The sequence below is a fragment of the Jaculus jaculus genome, chromosome 5 (genome assembly GCF_020740685.1).
Source record: "Jaculus jaculus isolate mJacJac1 chromosome 5, mJacJac1.mat.Y.cur, whole genome shotgun sequence".
NCBI lineage: Eukaryota > Metazoa > Chordata > Mammalia > Rodentia > Dipodidae > Jaculus > Jaculus jaculus.
The window spans coordinates 135,334,163-135,359,092 of NC_059106.1; the positions used below are offsets into that span (position 1 = coordinate 135,334,163).

The 24,930-nt window shown below is 43.3% G+C and overlaps 1 protein-coding gene across 1 annotated transcript in view; it reads left to right on the top strand.

The window, feature by feature from the left end:
- Dgkg (diacylglycerol kinase gamma) overlaps positions 1–24,930 on the top strand; it is a 230,522-nt gene that overhangs the window by 69,831 nt on the left and 135,761 nt on the right. The window contains exons 3-5 of the mRNA XM_004654302.2: positions 3,721–3,797; positions 13,581–13,746; positions 14,285–14,347. Of these exons, the coding sequence (XP_004654359.2) occupies positions 3,721–3,797; positions 13,581–13,746; positions 14,285–14,347 (306 nt within the window). The remainder of the gene's footprint in view (positions 1–3,720; positions 3,798–13,580; positions 13,747–14,284; positions 14,348–24,930) is intronic.

The window sequence follows — 24,930 nt, forward strand, 5'->3', positions numbered from 1 at the left end:
AATGGGACAATAATATCAAGAGAACAAATTCTATTAAAATCAATTCTTGGTCCTCAATAAAAATGCTGATTTTATACTATTCTTACAAAAGCCAAGCCAGGGTATCTAGTTCTTAAATTTACATTTTTTAAATTTGGCCACTTTGAGCTGAAAATATACCATTAAAATGGATTATAAAATATAGGAATTTTCCCCTAGGTAATATAGCTGCTTGTAGGATAATTAAAGTATACATGTGAGGCTAACTGAGCTCTGGCCTAGTTTTCAGCACTTTTACATTCTGCTTCAAGAGTGGCCTTTAGAAAACAAAGACCTGATTTTATGTTATTCTACCATTCCAAAAACCTTTAACTACTTCAAAGCAGTGGTCTTAATTTGGCATTCAAGGCCCCCACATTCTGATTTCAAGCTACTCTCTAGTTCTTGATCTACATGTTCTGTGGTGCCCGTCACTGAATCTTGAGTCATTCTGACCATTCTAAGAACATCCTTTTCACTTCATGTGTACATTTCTAGGTATCCTTTCCACTTCACAACTTGCTCTTTGTGCATTGGCTCAAATGTCACTTTCATTATAACATAGATGTAGTCCCCACCTTGACCTTAGTCTCCCCTTTAATTTTTACTTCTTACTCAGTGTTTCCCAGAGCTTCATATCATCACTACAGCCATGATTTCACATTTCCTCATGACAGAAAACACTTGATAATTAATAGTGAATAGTGCTTAAGGAAAAGGAATACAGACTTTTATTCAGAGCTAGACCGCACCTTAAAGCCATTGCATCTGGACTCATCAGTTAATATTTCTGAATTCTAACTACTTCATTTGTAAACTTAAAGAAATATTGCTAAAACTACTTATATCATTAGGGAATAATTTATGAGAACATGCAGGTAAGCATACTCAATAAGGTGCAGTTATATTACCACAATTAGCCAACCATTTTTATCTGCTAGATGATGAACAGTACCATGTGGCTTCTTACCCCCCATAGAATAGAATGAAAGCATCCAGAATTGTTGGCAGCTGCTGCTTAGCTCATACTAAGCTATAGATTTGCGACATCTGTTTTGAGTTTTGAAAGGAATTTCCATTTCTAGGCAATAGCAGTATTTTGCAATGACATTTTAAGCTTCAATCCTACAATGATAATAATTTCTGCTTGATAGAATTCAAGTCAGCAAATCATGGAGAACAGCTCCTCCGATTAGTATATCTATTTTACCTAGGTCTGAGAGACCATAACCTTCTGTACAAAGAACCTAAAAGACAGAGAACAGTGTCTGAGTTTTTAATGGCCTGATTATTTATTCAGATGTTTAAGTAAAAGCAATAATGGAACCTAAGAAGCTCTTAATTAGCCATAGTACTTAGAGATAAGAGAAGCACAGTTCATAGAAGCCCCAGGTTTTTGACATCTACAGTACTGATAACTGAACATACACTCATGATGTTTTCCTCATAACAATTATTTATTCTCTTGCCCTGACTCTTAATTCTTGTAAAATTTTCAAAAGAAGCAACCAATGTTTTCCCCAGTGGTTTCTGAAATAGTTTCTATAGAAAACAGAATTTTTTAATTGTATATTTTCTGAATCCTCTAATTATTTATTTTTCCTCTTCTCATATAAATGTAACATGCATGGAACATGAAAGGGTAAACATGGAGTTTGGAGAGATTTGATACACAGAGGAAAAAATTCTGGCTGGCAGAAATATGACAGAACTACTGTAAGAATATTAAATCAGCCCAGCTAATTATGGGACATAATTGAGGTTATTTTGTGTGTCAGGATGAATGTCTCAATTTCTTCCAACAAGATCTAAAATAAAAATCAAGAAAAAGGGGACAGAGCTGTCAAGATCCCAGAATTAAAAGCAACTACCTTGCCCTAAGTGTACAGTAATTTTCAGCACCAAGGACAGAGCCTCATTGACTCTGATACAAGTTTCTCCTATATAATTAATGATATTGGGGGAGGGGTTGAGAAGGGTGTTTTCTCTTTTGTGGATGAGTTCTCTGTGCGATCCAAGTTGGCCTTGGGTTTTAAATATTCCTTCCTCGGCCTCCTAAGCACTGAGATTACAGCTGTGCATGACCACACCTAACTCAAGATATTTGATTTGTTTTGCAGGATCATTGAGATAGGGTCTCATATAGCCCAGGCTGACCTTGAATACACTATGTGGCCAAGGATGACCTTGACCTTCTGATATTCCTGTCCTCATCTCCTAAGTGCTGTAACATTTTTAATTTTTTTCAATTTCCACTCAGAACCCAAGCATACTGACACATGCCTGTAATACAGCACTTGGGAAGTGGAGGTAAGAGGATCAACAATTCAGTCATCCTTGGCTACATACTGAGTTCAAGGCCGGCCTGGGATACATAAAATCATTTCTCAAAACATTCATTCAAGTGGTTATACACTCATATACATATTCCAAATGTTTTATGTTTGATTCTGTATGATATAAAAATAAACCTCAGTAACCAGTTATAGCTCTCAAGTTGCCCCCAACCCCCTCAATTGTCCCATGGGCCTTCCAAAACCCATAGAGGGCTTTTGTCTTGCCACACTCCAATCTGACATGACATCCTTCTGTTTTGTTACTTAGGGGTAAAAACTTTTCTATTCATAGAGGGAGGGGAGGAGGTTGAAAAGAATTTGGGAGAATAAATGTATAAGAAAGTATAATTTTATTCCAATAAAATTTGACTCAAAATAAGAAAAGAGCAAGATAGGCAAGTTAATAATTAATTATAATATTGTAAGGCAAGTTTTTCTACAAAAGTGTATATCTGTAGGAGCTGGAAGGGATAATTAATTCTGCACAAAGGATGATTTTATTTATTTTATTTGAGATAGACAAAGTGAGAGAGAGAGAATGGACAACCCAGGACCTCCAGCCACTGCAAACGAACTCCAGATGCATGTGCCACCTTGTGCATCTGGCATATGTGGGTTCTGGGGAATTAAACCAAGGTCCTTTGCAAACTGAGGTCCTTTGGCTTTGTAGGCAAGTGCCTTATCTGCCAAGCCATCTCTTGAGCCCCAAAGGAAGACTGTATAAAACAGTTGCCCTCTAAGCAGCATGTCAAGTTGAATGAAGTTTGAAAGACAGAGAAGAAACATCCTGAGAGATAATACAGTGTGTTTGGGGATTTTTGGAAATATGTGATGTGGCTGGGAAGTAGGGAGGATGAGCAGGAAGGAAAGACCAGGCTAGTCAGATCATCAAAAGCTGAATTCAAGCCAAGGACATAGACTTTTTAAAGCTTTATTCATTTATTTGAGAGCAAGAGACATAATGGGTATGCCAGGGCCTCTAGCCACTGCACATGAACTCCAGATGCATGTACCACATTGTGCATCTGGCTTACATGGGTACTTACAAATCAAACCTGGGAACTTAGCCTTTACAGGAAAGTACCTTAACCACTAGGCAATCTCTCCAGCCCAGGACACAAGACTTCCTCTGAGAAAATAGAAGTACACTGAACAGAGACATGGTCTGATTACGTCAATGTTTTAGAAAGATTATCCATGAGAGGGAAAAACTGGAAGAAAGCACAATGAGAGGGAAGGAGGACAGACAAGGGTGACCGATTTCCACATGGTCCTGCTCCATCAGACTATCGTTAACCAGAACGTACCTGGCCCAGCTTTCATTCGCTGCTCACCATTGTTTTACGTGTGCATTCTGTCTCTACAGACTCCTCTAAGAAGATAAAGGATGTGCTGAATGAATTTAATCATGGTGGAAGCCTCAAGCCATATGACCCACATGAGGTAAGGAAATTTCCATTTCAAGCCTGTGCTCCAGCCTTTCCCTCTTGGGTCTTGGCATGCCTTAAAGAGCTTGCTCCTCGACATGTTTTCTCCTAAATGTCAAGCAAGCCATCCATGCTGCCTGGAATTTATGTTCCCCGAGTCCTTTCACATACCCCCTCCGTCTTAGATGACTATATCATACCTCTATGCTCAAGTTTTTTGCTCCTCTTCTTCTCTGTTTATACTCAGCTAATAAAGGACAAAATAAACAATGAAAATATTTTCCACCACCTACCTCACTAGCGGGGTCAAACTTCTGCCCTGCAGCTGACGGTGAGTGCTGGGGCTCTGACCGAAACCAGCTCTCCTCTTGTCCACTCAATCTCATGCTTTCTGGGGCTGGCAAGTATTGCCATCTGTCTGTCTATCTCTACTTCCATATTTCTCCACATTTCCCCCCATCACACATAACATCACTTCTACTCTGGTAACAAAAGCTCTTGACCCCACTTTTCCTTTCGTTTACCATTTCTTTTCTCTCCTGACTTTTATGGAAAAAATATAAAAAGATTGGTTGATACTCTTGGTCTCCAAATGTTCTCCCTATCCTTGTCAAAGTCCTTCAATCAGGGTGTAACTCCCACTGCTCCACTAAAAGCACTAGTCAGGATGCCCATGGCCTCCGTGGCTAAACCCCATGACGATTTTGCTCAGTGCCAGTGGATGCAGTTAGCTAAACCTTCCTCCATGGTCTTCATTTGCTTTTTAAGAAACTTAACTCTCCTATCTTCTCTCTCTCCTCTGCACTTAGCATTTCTACCTGAAAATCAAATAGAAATTTCAAACTTACCATGAACTACACTAATGCTCTTAATATTCCTCTGTAAAACATGCTTCTCTCACAGTCTCTCCACTTCAGCTAACAACCATTCCTTCAAAGTATTAACCTAACGTATGGAATCACAATTGATTCCACCTCGCTCTCACTTCCCAACTCAGTTCATCAGAAAACTCCTCTGTCGAGATACCTCCATATCTCACCTTCTGCCCTGTAGCATCCTGACCTGAAACATCACATTTACAGGCTCCTCACTGGGCTCTCTGCCTCTTTCTGTGTCCCTCAAAGTCTGTTCTTCACACACATCCTGAGCAACCTTTCAAAACCAATGTCAGAGAGACTAGGGAGAGGCTCAGTGGCTAAAAGCACTTATCACAAAAGTGTAAGAGCCTGAAAGGTTCTAATTTGCTTTGAGTTTGATCTTCAGCACCCACATGTGGCCACTCACATTTGTAATCCCAGTTGTGTGAGGCATGGAAACCTGACAGTTGCCAGATTTTGCTGGTCAGCCATTCTGATCTGCCTGGAAATGGCAGCTCAGCCTTACATGAGAGACTCTGCCCCAAAGAACCATGGAGCGAGCAGTATCAGTACACCCATATTCCCCTGTGGCCTCTGTACATGCTTGCATGGGGTCCACACACCTGCACATACACATGCATGTATGTACCACACATACTACACACAAAAAATGAACAGGGTTGGAGAGATGGCTTAGCAGTTAAGGAGCTTGCCTTTAAAGCCTAAGGACCCAGGCTTGACTCCCCAAAGCCCACATAAATCAGACACATAAGGTGACTTATGTGCACAAGGTCATGTATGCGCACAAGGTAGTACATGTGTCTGGAGTTTGATTGCAGTGACTAGAGGCCCTGACATGCCAATCTCTCTCTGTCTCTCTCTCTCCCATAAAAACGAAAGAACAGGGCTGGAGAGATGGCTTGGTGGTTAAGGTGCACGCCTGCGAAATCTAAGGACCCAGGTTTGATTCTCCAGGTCCCACATAAACCACATGCGCATGGTGGCTCATGCATCTGGAGTTCATTTGAGGTGGCTGGAGGCCCTGGTGTGCCCGTTCTCTCTCTCTCCCTCTCTTCCTCTCCCTCCCTCCCTACAATCTTTTAAAAAAGAAAGAACATATGTTAGAGCTGTCATTATTCATCCATCATCTTCCATGGCTCTCCCATTCCCCACTCAAAGCAAAAGTCAAAATCATTGCAATCCGTCTGCCCCCTACTCCCTAGCCTCATCTTTTGTTACTCTCCCTTCCCCAATTTCTTCCCAGTCATATTGGCCTCCTTCCTGCCGTCAGATAAGCCGATGCTTCTATAGCCTCAGCACCACCCCACTTGCCATTGCCTCACCTTGGGATGCTTTCCCAACATACACACAGTATTCGTTCCTTCACCGCCTTCAGGTCTGTGTTCCGATCACCTTCTCAGTGATTGTCACCTTCGTGAACAGAATCAGAAGGCTTCTTTCTTGACATCTCTTACCCGATCGCTCTGTTTTGCTTACCTGCTTAATGCTTCTCACTCGCTGTCACATTAAGTAATTGACTGAATTGTCTATTTCACTCACTAGAAAAATTTTGGTCACTATTGTGTCTCCAATGCCCAGAGAAGTAACTAACTCATAACAGACATCAGACAAATATTTGTTGAATGAATACAAGACCTCTTCCTATTTTCAAATTCAATGCACCTAGCATTGCCCAGGCAGTGTGCAATAAATACAGAAGATCTAAAGATGAGGACAGGTGGTTTCTAGTATCTGAAATTCCAAGATAGTGACAGGTTCAAGTTCAAGAGTAATGAGCCACATGGTCTTAGGTTAGCCTTCTACCTCTGCCATCCACCAGTACTGTGGCCTTGACTGATATTTCATCTCTTTGAGAGTCTTACTTCCCTTATTTGTGACAGAAAAGCTAAGAAAAAATTAGAGATGAAGTTAGTAGGTGAGTGGATTAAATGAGAAACTATTTGCAAGATACTGAACACTCAAAACAGATATAGGACACTCAAAACAGGACTCATTATTATTCCTGTTCCATTTCTTTCCCCCAGAATGTCCTATACTCATCTCCCTTTTCCCTGTTCCTGAGTCGTTTTATGGGTTAACTACCAAAAGAAAAGTGAACTATCAGCAGAACTAGCTTGGAAAGAGGCCGGCCACTTACTCCTATTGTCCTCCATTCAGTAAGCCTGAGTCAACGCCTCCTCTGCTGGGCACTGGGAATGAGCCTGTGCTCTCATGGTAGATACCTTCGGCTAAAACATACCCACCATGGGGAGAATGAAGCAGGAGGGAGGCTGACAGCACAGAGGCTACGAGGAGAAGGCACCACTTCAGAGAACATTCCTGAGGTGAAGCCAGGCAGAGAAGGTGGCAGAGCCAGCAAAGAACTCGCTGCCCCACACCTCCCACCCCCAGCTCCAGAAAACGCGAACAAAAGTTGGCAGTGGCTGGCAATCAGCCTGTCTGCCTGGGGGCTGAGGCGTGGGAGAGGAACAATTTGCTCAGGGCTGGGGAGGGGGGCGAAGGCCAAGGGGGGCTTTCAGAAGCAGGGAGCAGCTTGTCTGTTATGAGTACACAGCCGCCCTCGCCTCTGTCGGGGCTGGCCCCCACTCGGTGCGCCTGGTCCTGCTGCAGCCAAGGGGAGCTCTGCCACTCTGATTTCATTCTCTCATATGGTGTGCCTGACTTCTGGTAGGTGTAATGTCATGGCACGGGGCTAGGGAAACAGCAAGGGTTCCGTTTCTCTTGAGTTGATGACTTCCTGCTGCTAAAATGCCTCAGCACGAAAGAAATTAGCTGTGGGAAGGGGCGGGTTGCTAGGAAAGCTGGAGAATAGAAGTTTGCAGAGTTGCAGAGCTGCATCTGGCCACGATGACTATGTCCTTGCCTTCAGCAGCAAGGGACCCTCTGCAAAGCGGAGCAGTGGTGATAACTAGAGAAGGGGGAACCCCAGCAGAGCAAAACAGACAAGTGGTACTGTGCCAACTCTGCCACACGCTTTGTGACCTTGAACAAGTGATCTTCTTGTCACTTGCTGTCCTCCCTCTCACAGCTGTTTTAAAAATTAAGGTGCCCGATACATGGTAAGCTCTCTAGCTAGGCCTTCTTCCTTCTAGGCCTAGATAAGAAACAGGTTGCAACAGCAGCAAAACTGCTTTGTTGGTTGTTTCATGAAAATGATTTGAGAGTTTGCATGGGTGGCTGGACTGCTCAGTTTGTTCCTGATTTTGGTGTCTGGGGTCAAGTTCTGGGGAAGGGGCTTAACACTCCTCCCTCTCCCAGGAAAGGAAGAGATAAGAACAGAGGCACTGTTCTCCTCTGGTGAGGTTTTAGGAATTTTTTTTTTTAAGAAGCTAGAGTCTCCCTCTATAGGCCCACGTTTAGCCAGAACAAAATCATTTACTTTGGTGGTCCTGTTACACTGAAATGCCACAAAAACAGATTTCCTTTGGCCTGAACGATAGTGCCTGTGATGTTTCCTTGGAGTGCAGAGCCTTGCCTCCCAGTGGTTGTTCTCCAGTGTGAACATAAAATCCAGTTCACTAAGCAGCTACTCTGCCTCTGGCCTATGCTTGTAGAAGACTTTCTTATAACTCAGATATCACTTGGAGAGGGCCACACAGTCACCTTCCTTTGCTTTCTGAACTGTGATGCTCGGAGGGAGTGGTTGGAAGGACTATTCCAGTCCAGGGACCTGACAGGTTCAGTAACAGACTAGGAGCAGGAAGAGCTGCCTTCTGGTTTAATTCTGCCACTAGTGAGCTGATCATTGAATATCCTGAGCACCCATGGCTTGAAGAGACCCAGATCCCACTAAAACTCTCCTGATTTAATTGTCTATGTTTCTGGAAATGTTCTATGTCATTTCATTCTCCAGGGGACTCTGGGGACAAAGGCATGAATGAGTGGCCTGAGGTCCATCAACATTTTCTAAGCACTCATAACATTACGTCAGTTTTTGTCCTGTGGTGCTCACCAGTGGTGCTCATCATGATGTAGAGTTACTTCTAGGCTTTTACCTACATGTATAACAATGACTCTCTTGAAGGCATGGACCCCTGTCTAACTGGTAGTGTTCACCATTTGTGTTCAGGACTGTGCCAGTCCTTAGGGACACACACACACACACACACACACACACGCAATTTACTGAATGGACCCCATTCAGACAGGGGCCAGATACCAGGTCATTTGGTAGAGGTAAGAACTAGGACCTCAACATCCATTCAAAAACCTATTAGGAAATAATGTGATCTTTGATGAATGGTTCAGCAGATTAAAAATAAGGCATTCTTACTGTCTTCTAGGAGCTTCTAGTCTGAGTTAAGATGTCATAAATAACTGTGTTAATACAGAGCAGCATATATGAATTTCACAAGACAGAATCAAGGTGAAGTTTTTTTAAATCCTGGTACAGGAAATCCTATCAGGCTTCCTGTGGAAGGTGGCTCCTGACCCGGGCCTTAAAGCATGGCTACAATTTTAATAGTTAAATAAGGCAGTGGATCCTATGGAGCAAAGTGCTTGGAGGCTTGGTTGGGAAAGAACAAGAGAAGACAGGGCAGGATGTATAGTTAGGGGGACATCAGGCATGATAAGAGAGAATAGCAAAATGCTCTGAAAGCTTGAAGTGGCTACACCTCTAGGTTAGTATGGGATAATTGGGGAGGTTCTGAACCCCAAAATTTCAGAAAGTGCATGGGATAACCCACTGGATTATAGGAGCACTATTTATGTTTGCATATGTGGATGTTTTTATGCGTCCACCTACATTCGCTTTTATTCATCAGAGTTCCATTTGGAACATATTTGCTATTGAATAGTGTAATGGTCGTGACGAGAGTGGTGTCAACTCTCCCACGGGCAATGAGAAGCCATGGAAAGTTTTTGAGTGGAGAAGCAATCTTCTCAGAGCCATGCCTCAGGAAATCAACCTGGCAAGGATGCCTGACACAAACAGGGGACTGACAGGCGAGGGGACACGGATACCTTTCTGAGGTACCACAGTGGTTTCAGGAAAGATGCATAAAATTGGGGTCTGAAACTTTGGTGATGACACCAGGGAGCAAAAGGTCAGGATGTACTGGGTGTCACATGGGAATAGTCAACAGAATGAAGGGACAAGAACTGGTTTCAGGTCACAGACAGTGCAAAGCTGAATCTGGAATGTTGCCATTGACATGAACAGAAGTGCTAGAGTCAGGACGAGGAGCTGGGTTAGGGTATGTGCTAATAGAAGTTGAGAGCTTCTGGCTCAGTACTAATAACTTGCTGATAATTAAACTGAAGTTTAGGGATAAGACTATTGCTCAGTGGTCGGGAGCACTCGCTTACAAAGCCCGCTGGCTCAGAGCTCACTTCCCCAGTACCCAAGTAAAGCTAGAGGCACAAAGTGGCACATGTAGCTAGAATTCATCTGCAGTGGCTGGAGACCCTAGTATGCCTCTGCACTCTTGCTCAGTCTCTCTCTTAAATAAAATAAAAATTAAAAATTAAATACTGTTATAAAAATACTGAGGTTCAAAAAATGCAACAGCATCTCCGAGGCCAGGAGTTAGGGCCTTAGATGAGTGGAGGAGCCAAGTGCAAGGCCCTGGGTTCTGTCACCAACATGCCACATGCACACGAGAGTGCACGCACACACACACACACACACACACACACACACACACACACATCAAGGGAACTATCTGAGATCAGTCACAGGTCTCACTATGATCTTGTTTGCACTGATCTTTGGGTGTTTGGGGGTTTTTGTTGTTGTTGTTGTTGTTACCACATTCTGTTAGAAACTATTTAACTGAGTTTTCTTTCTGTTAAATCATTTGGTACAATATTTTTCTCCAGAAATAATTAACTCTGATAGCTTTCAATTTGATGCTAACTCTAGACTTCAGATTAGAACAATTCTTGTCAATTAAAACAGTGCAAAAAGGCAATGCAGAGGAGCTTTTGAGACAAATTAATGAACAACAATGCTATTAGCCACTCTTCAGTGATACCAAAATAGAGACCCAAAATAAAACAGCTACATGGAGAACAGAGCTTCAAGAGAGGATGAAATACTGCAAAGACTAAAGATGAGCAAATCTACAAAGAGACAATTGAATTTCTGTGCTCTTAAAAGAGCATGCTCAGAAGTAAAAGGTTGGAACTCAAGCGAATAGGCTTAAGGAAAAGAGTGGCCAATGCAATTTACTTGGTGAACTTTGAAGGGGAAGGGAAGAAGGATAAGAAAATAGCTTTTGGGCTGGAGAGATGGCTTAGCGGTTAAGCGCTTGCCTGTGAAGCCTAAGGACCCCGGTTCGAGGCTCAGTTCCCCAGGTCCCACGTTAGCCAGATGCACAAGGGGGCGCACGCATCTGGAGTTCGTTGGCAGAGGCTGGAAGCCCTGGCGCGCCCATTCTCTCTCTCTCCCTCTATCTGTCTTTCTGTGTCTGTCGCTCTCAAATAAATAAATAAATAAATAAAAAATTTAAAAAAAATAAAAAGAAAATAGCTTTAGTCCATGGCAATGTCTTTGGACTGTGGGTGCAGAACAAGCTTGCAGGTAGAGGGCAGGCAAATGCTGGACGATGCAATCACGGACACAGGGGAGAAGCAAGGGTCACACTGGGTGGGTTATATCTGGAAATAGGAGGAAAATATTTTGCATTTGTGCCCTGGGAAAGGGGAAGATGTGTGAGAAAAGGACAATCTGAGACAGATGGCAGAGAGGACACTCAAGGATAGGAAAGGGAGAAAGAGAGATAGTTGTCACGATACACATGAATCCATCACTTGCTGAATTCCTTTAATTTTATTGTTTTAAAAAGTGGGAAGGGAATCTTCTCAGTGTGGAGATGCATGCCTTTAAGTCCAGCACATGGGAGAATGAAGTAGGAGAATTTTCATGAGTTCGAGGCAACTTGGACTACAGAGTGAGTTCCAGAGTAGCTTGGGCTTGAGCAAGACCGTGCCTAGTGAGGAACAAAATAGGCTCTAGTTGAATGAGGTTTCTTCTACTCTGCAAAGGACAGACTAGGGCCAAACAGAAAATGGTATGAATTCCCAGTAGAGTATTGATGACTTAAATTTAGAACCAAGACTTGGAACCCACACTTGATGGTACAAATACAAGTCAGCTCCTGGTTCTAGGAAAACTCACGGGACGTCCAGAGCAGGCAAGGGGTTAAATGCTATCAACATTTTGAAGCGAGCTCCAAGTAGGCTTCTGAATGCGGACTTTATTCTCATGGTCACTATTTATCCACAAAAGCCAGCGCAGCAGCCCTCAGAGTCGCACTTGTTCAAATGATTGCCAAGAGCATCTGGGATTTGACGAAGACCTGATGCCACAGAAGCCTGAACCAGAGATGCCTCACAGCAAACTGTTGTTGTTGAGTGTGGCTCTTCCAGGCATGCATGCTTACAGCCTGGGGCCAGATGCTAGGCAGTACTGAGAGAGTCATAGCACAGAGAGGGTCTAGTTTTTGGCACGTCTCTTGATTCTACCTTCTGTCCTTGGCTTCCTGCTCTACTCCCAGTGCCTAAAACCTTCACAAGGACATGTTTTGAGAAGCAGCTCAGGCAGACACACACAACCCATTCTCATCTTGGCATCTGTCCAGGGAAGAGCAGAGCTGTGAAAGTAATGAACGATAATGGAGTCTGTCCTTTTCCAGATCTCTCCTACCTTCCCAGACCTTGGGATTCCTCAGGAGTCACATCCTCGTGACATACGAGAAAAATAAGATACAGTAAACGAACCATTTCTTTTCATCATATTTTTTAATTATTTTATTTTATTTGAGAGAGAGACAGAAAGAGGAAGAGAAAGAGAGAAAGAGAATGGGCATGCCAGGGCCTCTAGCCACTGTAAATGAACTCCAGATGCATGCACCACCTTGTGCATCTAGCATATGTGGGTCCCGAGGAATCGAACCTGGGTCCTTTGGCTTTATAGGCAAATGTCTTAACCACTAAACCATATCTCCAGCCCTCTTTTCTTCATATTTTCTATTACATCCTTCTTCTTTTTTTTAAAAAAAATATTTTTTAATTAATTATTTATTTATTTGAGAGCGACAGACACAGAGAGAAAGACAGATAGAGGGAGAGAGAGAGAATGGACGCGCCAGGGCTTCCAGCCTCTGCAAACGAACTCCAGACGCGTGCGCCCCCTTGTGCATCTGGCTAATGTGGGACCTGGGGAACCGAGCCTCGAACCAGGGTCCTTAGGCTTCACAGGCAAGTGCTTAACCGCTAAGCCATCTCTCCAGCCCACATCCTTCTTCTTTTTTTTTTTATTTTTTTTTAAATATTTTTTGTTCATTTTTTTTTATTTATTTATTTGAGAGTGACAGACAGAAAGACAGACACTTAGAGGGAGAGAGAGAGAGAATGGGCGCGCCAGGGCTTCCAGCCACTGCAAACGAAACTCCAGACGCGTGCGCCCCCTTGTGCATCTGGCTAACGTGGGACCTGGAGAACCGAGCCTCGAACCGGGGTCCTTAGGCTTCATAGGCAAGCGCTTAACCGCTAAGCCATCTCTCCAGCCCACATCCTTCTTCTTAATGGGTCCCCAGGACATTGACTTGAGTCCCTGTTCATGACCGCCATGGCCTTTACAGGATCCAGGGCAAAGGCAGAGCCCTCCACCCCAGAACAATCTATTGCCCCCTCTTAAATCTGAATTTAGAGCACATCATATAGTGCTACAGAAGCTCGGCCTGGCTGTGTGCCCCAAGCCCTGACGTGCATTGTTGATTTTTCTCTCCTACATCCCACCCCATGCTGCTCTCCCTGCCTCTTCCCTGGCCTTGTCACCCAGCTCCCAGCACCTCCTTGATTTCTTTCACTTCTTCGTCTCTCTCCTCTTCCACCTCTCTGCCCCTTTTCCTTCTCCCTCTCCTCTCTGCCCCTTCATTTCCCTCCACTGACTTCTCTCTTCTTGCCCCTCTCAGCCCATTAGCTATGATGTCTTCAAGCTGTTCATGAGGGCGTACCTGGAGGTGGACCTTCCTCAGCCACTGAGCACACACCTCTTCCTAGCCTTCAGCCAGAAGCCCGGACAGGAGACGTCTGACCACCCAAAGGAGGGGGCCAGCAGCAGTGAGCTCAATGTCCCAGGTACAGGGACCAGCTCTCCCCCAAATTGGAGGATGCTGAACAGCTCTAACCCCTTGCCATAGGCACAGGCTGCATTCTTAGTGGGAATAATAACTTCCCTATGTGGGGATGGAGAGCAAAGGACCAAATCTTTTCTTCATAGCCCCTCTCATCAACCCACATCCCTCAGTGAGAGCATAAAGAGGAGGAGATTCCCCCCACTTGAGGTGAGAGGTGAGGAATAAGAGGGAACAGTAACATGGGGAGGGGAGAAGAGAGCCTTCAGGCACATCTCGGGGCCACATTCGAGGGACACTATGTCGCAGCAGGGACTCACCAGAACTGTTGGAGGAAGGAGGGTCATGGCTGCTATCTTACTCGGGCTATGAGAGGTGGACACAGTCAACCCATCGGAGAGTGTATGCCCAGCTTCACAGTCATCCTGAGACACAAGCATGAGCTAGACAAACCAGATCCCATGAGAGAAGGTTCCTGACCTGTCCCTCTAAGAGGCTGGAAGGCAGAGGCTGGCCTTTAAATCTTCTTTTTCTTCCCCTAGATTCTATCATACAAAATGCAGATAATGCTGCCCAAGCTGACGAGGCCTGTGCCCCTGACACAGGTAAGTCCTGACAATATGAGATTCCGGAGAGCAGGGACTACCTGGCCATCTGCTTGGTCTCCATATCATTGTGGCATGATGAGGCTAAGTAACAGTTCTCGCCTCACCTGTCCTGGAACGGAGTGAGTCAGAACTTGGGACAGGTGGCTAGACAGTTACTTCTGATGGCTCTGCCTACCCCAGGGGAGGGAAGGAAAGGGGAAACCTTCTCCAGAAGCACACACACGTGTGTGCATGTGTGTATACATACCAAGACCTGGCTCTAGGACTTAGATACAGGTGAATCTGCCAATGGATGGTTGGACAGTTAGCATGGAAGAGCATGTTGACCACCAATAAGAAATGTGTGTGTCAGTTTGAATAAATTAGGGAGTGGTTAATGCTAGCAAGAGGAAGGTAACTAAAATTGTTTCTAAAGGTGTTTGCCAGCTTATTACCTGCTGATTACCATTTTTTTTAATTAGTTCCTTTTATTTTTGACATTGTCTAAGGATTGTTTTATATATATATGCATATATATATATTATATATACATACATATATATATATATATTTTTTTAATCTCTGAAACTTTTGTTTAATGCTTCCATTTCAAATCCTGATCCTCATGTAAGAGTTGGGTATAATTTGGCTTCTTTGATTACCATTTTTAACCTTCACACCCCTTCACATGCAAGAAGCAGAGATTTTAGATCAGATACCACCTGTGTGGACTGTGGAGCCAGAGATTCGGTCCAACATCCCAGCCTCAAAGCTCTTGCTCTCTTTTTCTATACAGAGAAGTCACAGCTTCTCTTGAGGAGTCTGGAGGCTTTCTCCATGTAAAGGTGCCATTTTGGTTAGTTCCTGGTAGCATTTAATATGCACAATCCCACTCCTGGGCTATGGCAGATCTAGAATCTTCTGTGGCATGTGTATGAATGGGAAGTCATTTCTCTGTGCTTTTTGATTGGTCCAGGCCCAAGGCCAGAAGCTCCTACGAAAGCTGGAAGAAGCCAAGGTTGCCATCTTTGAAGTTTGCTCTCATGTTCAACAGAGGTTTCCTGCTCACTATCTGCCTAAGCTGAATCAGGCCATGGAGCATATTGATGATAATTTAAGAGCCAGACTGCCTGGGCTTGATTCCTGACTCTGACACTACCCAATTCTGTAACCGTGGGCATGTGTGAACAATGTCTCTGTGCCTTGTGTCCCTTCTGTAAGATGAGATGGTGATAGTAAGTGATGTTTTATACAGGCTAAATGAGTGTGATGTGCAAGAGAGGAGAACAAAGAGTGAATGTTCCATGATGCTAGCAGTCATTATTCAGTCCCATGAACACAGTATTCTTGGATCATGATGGTGTGACAAACTCGCCTTCAGTCACACCATTGAGACCCCAGGGTGCTGGCTGGGCATGCTGCTATGACAAGAAGTCGCTCATGGGCTGTGCACAGTGCTCCTGTGGTTCAAATACTCAGCCACGAGAGTCCAACCTTGTTTACTACACATGGTCATCTTGCTGGAAAGACTTGCAGCCACACAAAGGTGAATTCAAACTCTTAGGGTATACACAGGGGACAAAAAAAAATGAAATTGTGGGGTTGGAGAGATGGCTTTGCAGTTAAGGTACTTTCTGGAAAAGCCAAAGGACTCAGATTGCATTCCCCAGTAACCATGTAAAGCCAGATGCACAAAGTGGCACACACATCTGGAGTTTATTTGCACTGGCTGGAGGCCCTGGCGTGCCCATTCTCTCTCTCCCTTTCTCTCTCTCTATCTTCCTCTTTCTCTTTCCCTCTCTCTCTCTCAATCTCTCTTTCTCACTCCCAAATAAATAAATAAATTTTTAACAAATAAGTTTTTTTTTCAATATATACCAGATGAGGTAGATAAAGGTACTGCAATTGAGACAGAAAGGGAACTAATTGTGTCAGGGATCTGGGATAAGTGAGTCTCTTTGAGTGGACACTTAATCTTTTTCTTTCCTGCCCTCAACCAAAAGGGAAGCTGGAAGGTATGTAGAGCTTTCAGTGTTTAGCTGAAGAGCTGTTGAGTGTTTTGTTTGGCTTTTTTACTTTTTTTTAAATTAAAAAAAAAAATTTTGTTCATTTATTTGAGAGCAACAGACAGAGAGAGAAAGAGGCAGATAGAGAGAAAGAGAGAGAATGGGCACACCAGGGCCTCCAGCCACTGCAAACGAACTCCAGATGCATGCACCCCCTTGTGCATCTGGCTAAACGTGGGTCCTGGGGAATCGAGCCTTGAACCAGGGTCCTTAGGCTTCAAAGGCAAGCACTTAACCACTAAGCCATCTCTCCAGCCCCTTTCTTTAAATTTATTCACTGTGGGAACTTCATGTCATGCCAAGTGCCCCAGCTACTCAAGAGGCAGAGGGGGGAGGATCACTTGAGCTCACGAGTTGTAAGCCACAGGAGACTAGGTAACATGAAGTCCTTATCTAGAAAAAGAGAGAGGAGAGAGGCAGTGAGAGGGAAGGGGAAAAATAACACTGACTGAAAAGCAGAGCGAGGTGTAGGAAGGCAAGGACATTTGCATCATCAGCTCAGCAATTCAAGGCAGCTCAACTTGCTCCAGAGAGCAAAGATGAAGGGACCTTGGCCTTCTTAAGGTCTTGGGGGATGGTGGCAGCGCACAGGTGTGGGCTCACTCAATCCTGCCAGCACCCCACCACCCAGACTCAGTCTAGAGCCCCTCAGTGAGGTGAATTTAAGGCATAAGTACATCTTCTAACTCGTATGGAGTAGAGAAGCATATTCTGACAAAACATTCTCATGAACATAAAGAAAGGGGAAAGATGGAAGTTTGGGGATTTAAACCTACCAGCAAGAAGGCGTCCTGCCCCATTTTCTTTATCCAAGAATCTAGAACTTCAAAAGGAGCCTAGAAGAGTTATATTTCATTCCTTAAAGTTCCAAATTATCTGAATGAGTTTGTTTTATTGGCTGAAGTGTGAGGAATCAAGAAAAAAAAACTTAGTGAGGATAATCCACTGTGTGATATTTGGGAAAAATCATCCTTTGCAAGAAAGGAAATAGGCTGGCTTAATGGGTTGGCCTTCCAATCTGCAATAGCCTTGTCATTCTGGGTCTAAAAGAGAAACGTCCACAGACTCTCCCTTAGAGAAGTGGTTTGTGGTGCACCATCTCCTTGCTTGTGGGATGGGAATCAGTCCCCTGGGATCTAATCATGAAAAGAGAGTTATCTGATTTTTGGTCCAGGGAGATGACATTTTTTCATCTTCTTCTGAAACTTGAGATTTGAAGAAGAAAAATTCTTTTCCTGCTAGGTCCTCATCAACGGATGTTTTAATTAGATACTCCTGTTTATCAGAAATAAGAATTAGGACCAGGCAGATGCTTCACAGAGAGCCTCTGCCAGCGAGGAAGAGCCAAGTCATGGAATCACCTGCAACCAGGCCACCTGTAGAAGATCCCAGCCTTTTCCTGTTGTACAAGAAGCCAGAGGAAGAAGTCAGATTCTGATTGACAGGGTCCATGCCTATCACGGAAGTTTCTTCACTCAGATCCTACCCAGTCTACTTCAGTCCATCCCTGCTCAGAGCGCTGGGTGCACATTTGTGTGCAGAAGACCAAGAGAAAGGGTCTCTCACAGAACCCAGACATGGGCTCCGAGCCCCAGGCAGTCTGCCATCACCACATGCCAATGAAGAAAGGACCGGAAGTCAATGAGATGGAAAGGAAGAACTGTGGGCTTTTGTTTATTGTTTCGTTTCCTATGCTGTTGAGATGTTTCAGCAGCCTGCAATATTGGACATTCAAAGAAAGTGCCCCTCTCTTTTAGTTATTTCCCGATTTTAAAAGTAATAGACTCATGTTGCCAAAAATTTGAAGAGCACCAAAACAAAAAGCAAAGAAAGAATGAGAGAGGGAAGAGGAAAGAAAGAAAGAAAGAAAGAAAGAAAGAAAGAAAGAAAGAAAGAAAGAAAGAAAGAAAGGAAGGAAGGAAGGAAGGAAGGAAGGAAGGAAGGAAGGAAGGAAGGAAGGAAGAAAGAGGAGGGAGGGAGGAAGGAAGGAAGAAAGAAAGACAGGGAGGAAGGAAGGAAGAAAAAAAGAAAGAGATGGAGGAAGGAAGGAAGGAAGGAAAGAAGGAAGGGAGAAAGGAAGGGAAGAAAGAGCAATAAACAACAAAGACTAGTAGTTGCCCTGGTCAGGGGAGAGGAAGAGATAAATAGACAAAGTACAGAAGACGGGCAGTGAAGGTGTCTGTGTGGCACCACCATAATGCCTACCTGTGACAGCACCATTGCCCACATGCATGGATCATGCAGCTCCAAGAGTAGAGCTAATTTAAACTGTCAGTTTTGGTTGATAGTGATGCATCAGTATATCATGTCAACATCATCACTCTTGTAGAGGGATGTTGGTAACAGGGCACCTTATGCATGTAGGGGACCACAAGGTATGTGAAAAATCTCTGTACCTTCCTCTGGTTTTACTATAACTCTAACATGCCCTAAAACTTAAAAAAAAAAAAAAAAGAAAGAAAGAAAGAAAGAAAGAAAGAGACTCGTTTTAAGTGCAACTAAATGAATTGATAATATTTTTTCAATAAGCTTTTATAGAATTGGGATCAGATCATAAAACATTTAGAATTTAGGCTTGTTTTTTCTTAACATATTCACAAAATTCTTGTCATTCAAGACTTGGGGTAACTATCACGTGTAACACAATAACCTCTTCAACAGATGAAAATACTGAGGTTGAGTGTTGGGAATAAACCTACTTGGGCACGATCACACACCATTCAGCACAAACTCAGAGCTACAGTGTCAGTCTTGGGCATCCAATCCTTCCTTTCTGACATGCTGCCCAGCTGGAAAGTGGCAAGTAGTGCAGAGACTGTGGGGAAAGTCAGAACCAGACAGCTGCACCCAGGATAGCTCAGCACAAGGGTTTATGGCATAGCCCCAGGAAAGAACTCCTATGTTCTAAAAGAGAGCGCTGGCCTTTTAACTAGTGATCGTAGCTGGGGATATGCTCCAATGATGAGGTTAAGGGTGTCCATGAGGTGCCATGAGGAGGGATAGTAATGGGATCGTGTTTGTGTCAGATCTCCTGGATAGGAACATCACCATGCTGGTGTGAACAATAGCCCTCATTGAAAACTAGAACTGTGACTCCAGATCCAACCACGGCTCTAGTGATCCAAGGGTCTTCAGAAAAGGTTGTGATAAAGTTCTAAAATAGCTCTTGTGAACTGTAATTGACACAAAACAAATCACACATATTTGAAGTATACAATCAAAACCTTCTGAAATACATACGCACCCTGTAGGAGAACCGATGAATGGGCATATCCATCATCTCCAAAAATTTTCCTTGCCATCCCTTCCTCTAACCCTGTGCCCACCTCCACCCAACCTGCAGTCTGCTTTCTGGCACTGTGTAGGAGATTGCAATGCCACTAAGGCATCTCTCCAGCCCAAGTATTTCCTTGTTTTTTTTTGTTTAGTCTCACGTCTACTCAGCATATAATTTGGACACTCATCCATGCTGTGTGTATTAATAGTCTACATATTTTAATTGTCAGTCAGTACTCCAGAACCAGAACATAGGCAGTCCACAGTTGATTCACTTACTGATGGACACTTGATTTGTTTCAAGTTTGGGGTTATTGCAAGCAAAATTGTTGTAAATATTCTTGTACAAGTCTTTGTAGGGACAACTTTCATTTCCTTTGGGCAAACACCTCAAAGTGGAATGAGGTACTATATGCATTGAGCTTCATAAAAAACTGCCAGACTATTTTCCAAAGTGGCAAAGTCATTTTCCATATCTAGCAGAAGTGTGTGAATTCCTCATCGATATCTTAATTTTTAGTCATTCCAATCTCTGTATAGCGGTACCTGTATCTCCCTGTGGTCTTGGCTTGCATTTTCGTGATGACCTACTGATGTTGCACATCCTATCATGTTCTTGGTAGCCATTTATTTGTATGTTGTCCTTAATAAAATGTTCAAGTATTTTGCCCACTTTATCTGTGTTTGTGTATGTGTGTATTTAAGTTTACATATACATGTGTATGCATGCATGTTTGTGCAGGTCCGAAGAGAAACACGGGTGGTATTCCTCAGGAGTGCTTATACCTTTCTTGAGCTGCCTCCTATTTTGAGACACAATCTCCCATGGGCCTGGAGCTCACCAATTAGGCCAGATTGCCTGGCCAGTGAGCTCTGAGTGTCTGCCTGCTTCCACCTCTCTTCCAGTGCTGGAGTTAGAAGCATGCTCCACCATGCCTTTTACTGGCTGAGCTACTTATTTCCCCAGCCCCAATTTGCCCCTTTTAAAATTGGATTTTCTAGTGTCTTGGTTTCTTTTCTTTTCTTTCTGTGTGTGCATGTGTGTGTGTGTGTGTGGACACACCAGGATCTCTTGCCACTGAAAATGAATGTCACATGCATGAACCACTTTGTGTCTAGCTTTCCATGCATGCTGGGGGAATTCAACCTGGCCTGGCAGGCTTCGGAAGCAAATACCTTTAACTGCGGAACTGCCTGTCTCATTTGGCTTGAAGGGTCCTTTGTATTCTATAGGTATAAGTCCTTTGCCACGTATGTGACTTGCAAATATTTTCTTCTGGTGTAGGACCTGCCTTTTTTTTCTCTAACAGTCTTTTGAAGAACAAAAGTTACTAATTTTTATGAAATACAATTCGCTCTGGGTTTTTTTTTTATTTTATGATGTTCTTTGGTATTATATATTATAAATCTTTGCCTAATTCAAGATCACACAGACCTGGTATCTTAACACAGTGGGTTTTCTAGTCCTTGAGCACAGTAGATCTCTTTGTTTTTTTAATTTCAGTTAACTTCTTTTGATCTTGGTGACTTCACCTTGTTGAAATTGTGCTAACTTTTGCACCTATATTCATGAAGAATGTTGGCATGCCTATTCTTTTCTTGAAATGCCTTTGATTTTGGCGTTAGAGTAATGCTGGTCTTCTAATTAAGCTGGATAGAATTCTCACTTCTAGATTTTCTGGAAGAATTTGCATGAAATTCTTATCCTTAAATGTTGAGTACTTGGATGTTTCTGCATTCCTACAAATATTCTTGATTTAAGCTAGAGAAATGACTTAGTGTTTAAGAGCACTTCCTAGGCAAACATGGAGAAGGCCTGCAGAGGCAAGAAAGACCATCCAAGTTCAATCTCTAGGACACACATATGAGACTGGTTGTGGCCACATGTACCTATTACCCCAGCCCCATGGGAAGCAGAGATGGGAGATCCTCCAGGGTTCATGTAAAAAAATGCAGCAAGCTCCGGGATCAGTAAAAGATAATGACTCAAGTAAGAATCCACTGAAGACTGATGGAATGGGACATTCCCCTCTAGCCACATCAGGCAAGGACACATGGGTCCATGCATGTGCGCGCACACACACACACACACACACACACACACACACACACACACACACACACATTCTTGACCTTGTCTTGACCTTTTAGGGTCTAGGTTTTATTTGGGAGTGCATGTGTGCACACATGGCTGTATATGTGGTATTTACATGTTTATGTGTGTGCAGGCACATGCAGGCCATAGCACATGTGTGGAGGTCTGCGGATCACTTTGGGGTCAATCCTTGCCTTTGCACCTCATTCCTCTCTGGATTCTTGCTCACATGTTCTTTGCTCTGCTCACCATGAGCTTCCAAGAAATTCTCCTGTCTGCCTCACATCTCCCTGTCAGCTTGCTGGGATTACAGAAGCCCACCGTGGCTCCCAGCTGTTTTTTTAATGTGAAGTCTGGAGCACTTTCTTGAGCATGAAGCATTTTATCCACTGAGCCATCTCTCCAACCCCTCAGAGCCTAGTTTTTTTTTTAATAGTTTATTTATTTATGCATTTATTTCAGAGAGGGGGGTATATAAAGAGAAAGAGAGAATGGGTGCACCAGGGCCTTTAGCTACTGCAAACAAACTCCAGATGCATGCACCCCCTTGTGCATCTGCCTTATATGGGTCCAGGGGAATCAAACCGGGGTCCTTAGGTTTCGCAAGCAAACGCCTTAACCACTAAGCCATTTCACCAGCCTGAAGTATAGTTTTTAAAGCTTATTTGGACAGGACCAGAAAGGAATTTACCTGAGTCAGTTTTCCCTCACTGTTGAGGCAGAATTCTTGTGAGTACTGGGGAACTTCAGGGGTTTATCCATCCATTGTGGCATCATTCTTGATCCCCTTTGCATTCCAGATTATTCCTTTAATCCTGTTTCTGGGCTGGAGAGATGGCTTAGCAGTTAAAAGCACTTGCTTGCAAAGCCTGATGGCCTGGGTTCCATTCCCCAGTACACACAGAAAGCCAGATGCACGAAGGGGTGCATGCATCTTGAGTTTGTTTGCAGTGGAAAGCGGCCCTGTTGTGCCAATTCATTCTCTCTCTCTCTCTCTCTCTCTCTCTCTCTCTCTCTCTCTCTCTCTCTCTCACTGTCTCCTATCCTCCTTTCTCTTAGTTTACAAATAAATAAAAAATTAAAATACATAAAAATTAAATTCCTGGTTCTTCCCCACCACCACACAGCTCAGGTAGTGTCTTCGCGTGAGGGTGTTGAGTAACTGACGGTGACTGCTGGTCATATCAGGGCTTCTGCTGCTTTCTGAGTCCTCTCTGTGAGACTGGCTCCACCTCCGAGTGGTACTCCATGCCATGTGGCTGTGTTAGGCTCCATCTTGACTCAAAGACAATGCTTGGATCTTCCTGAGTTCCCCTCCCAGGGTACAGTCTGGAAACTTTCCAAACACTAAGATGTGGCCCATGTGGGGCACATCTCATCTGTTTGCCACCTTGTCTAGAATCACTATTTGGTGCTAGTTGATGTTTAATGTCCTATGAACCATTATTTTACACCTTCTGCCCAGTTTCTAGTTGTTTCATGTGGCAGGGTCAGTCTGGTCCCTGCTATTCTGGGTCACACAAACAGGAGTTTTTGAAAATCAATGACTAATCTGAGGATTTAACAGTAACATGGGGCCTAAGACTACCCAGTACAAAGGACTTCTCTCATCTGTCTTCTATATGATTGTTAGGATGTTCCACAACTTTTCTTCCATGGAGGATTTTAATGGTTTGGTTGCATAAGTAATTTCATTGTAATATTCTCCATCTCACTAGGTCTGTTTTTATCTCATTCAATTTATTTTTATCTCTACTTGTCACCCTGAGTCTTCCTGTTCTTATTTTTAGAGGTTACATCTTTTTACAGCTTACTGGGGGTCATGTCCAGTGAAAACTACTTTAAAACATCTGGTCCTCTGAGACTCCTGCATGTGAAGTTTCCTCTCCTTGTCTTGCAGTTGTTTCATAAGCTCCAACTTGGTCTCTTCCTCTGGTCCTCCACACTGTCTATCTGAATGTCTATCTTAACTCCCATTGGATTTACAACCCAACCCTAGGACTGGGTGGGCTTTCTTCTCATACAGCTCTGCTGTCCTGGGATGGAATGCTTCCTCATTTTGCTTGGCTCTTGGGTTCTCTGAATAGAGTGTACAGGTAACATCCTCAGCAAGTGTTGCCATTGAGGCTGCTTCTGCCTCTACATCTTTAACCCTTTACTTATTGGTCATGTTACAATATCTCAGTGGGTTCTCCACTCTCTGTCTTATGTTTATTCACTAGTCAGTTGTTTGATGTGTGTTGTGCCTTTCTGCTGGCCATGAAGAGGTCATTTCCGCTGGTTATGAAAGAACAAGGCTGAGAGAAGTGAGACAGAGCACTCAAAGCACCTCAGAAAATAGAAGTCACAGAGCAAAACAGTTACCTAATAATCTTATTATTTTATTATTATTATTTGTTTGATTTTCAAGGTAGGGTCTCACTCTGGCCCAGGCTGACGTGGAATTCACTATGTAGTCTCAGGGTGGCCTCGAACTCATGGCAATCCTCCTACCTCTGCCTCCCAAGTGCTAAGATTAAAGGCGTGTGCCACCACACCTGGCTCCTAATAATCTTACTTATAGGACTTAATATTTCTGAACTAGAAGAAAGTGTGTGGAGCAAACAGAAAGTTTCATTATACTTGTAGTGCAAGATATCACTTGCACATTTTCTTAGTCCAGTTAATAGGCTTACAGTTAGTCAAAGGGCTTTCTAGTTTCTGAAACTGTTCTTTTGGAATATTGATTTTATTTGTCTTTAAGTATAATTGAGGTAAAAATTGTGAGATAGTATATGTAGGGTGGAATTTATGCCTCTAAGTTAGGCATGTCCAAAAAAGTGTGTGGAATGGTATTTATCTGTGGACTATTGGGATTACCAAGAATCACTGTCATCTTTTCTGAAAATTCAGAGAATGGATGAATTTTTTTGCAAGGAAAATAGACTTAAAGGAATCAGTGTGAAGTAGTTCAAAGAAAATAATCATGTTGGTGGTTTAGTGGTGAGCATAGATGCATTCCAAAGAAAATAATCACAAACAAGATTTCTAGGTCCATATTACATAGTATCTATGTAACTAAGCTTTTGAAGACCAATATAAACTTTTTTTCAACCATAAGAGAATGGGGACTTAAGGCGGGTTAATGTTACTAAATATGAGTGTCCTTGGATGCTCTCCTTTTG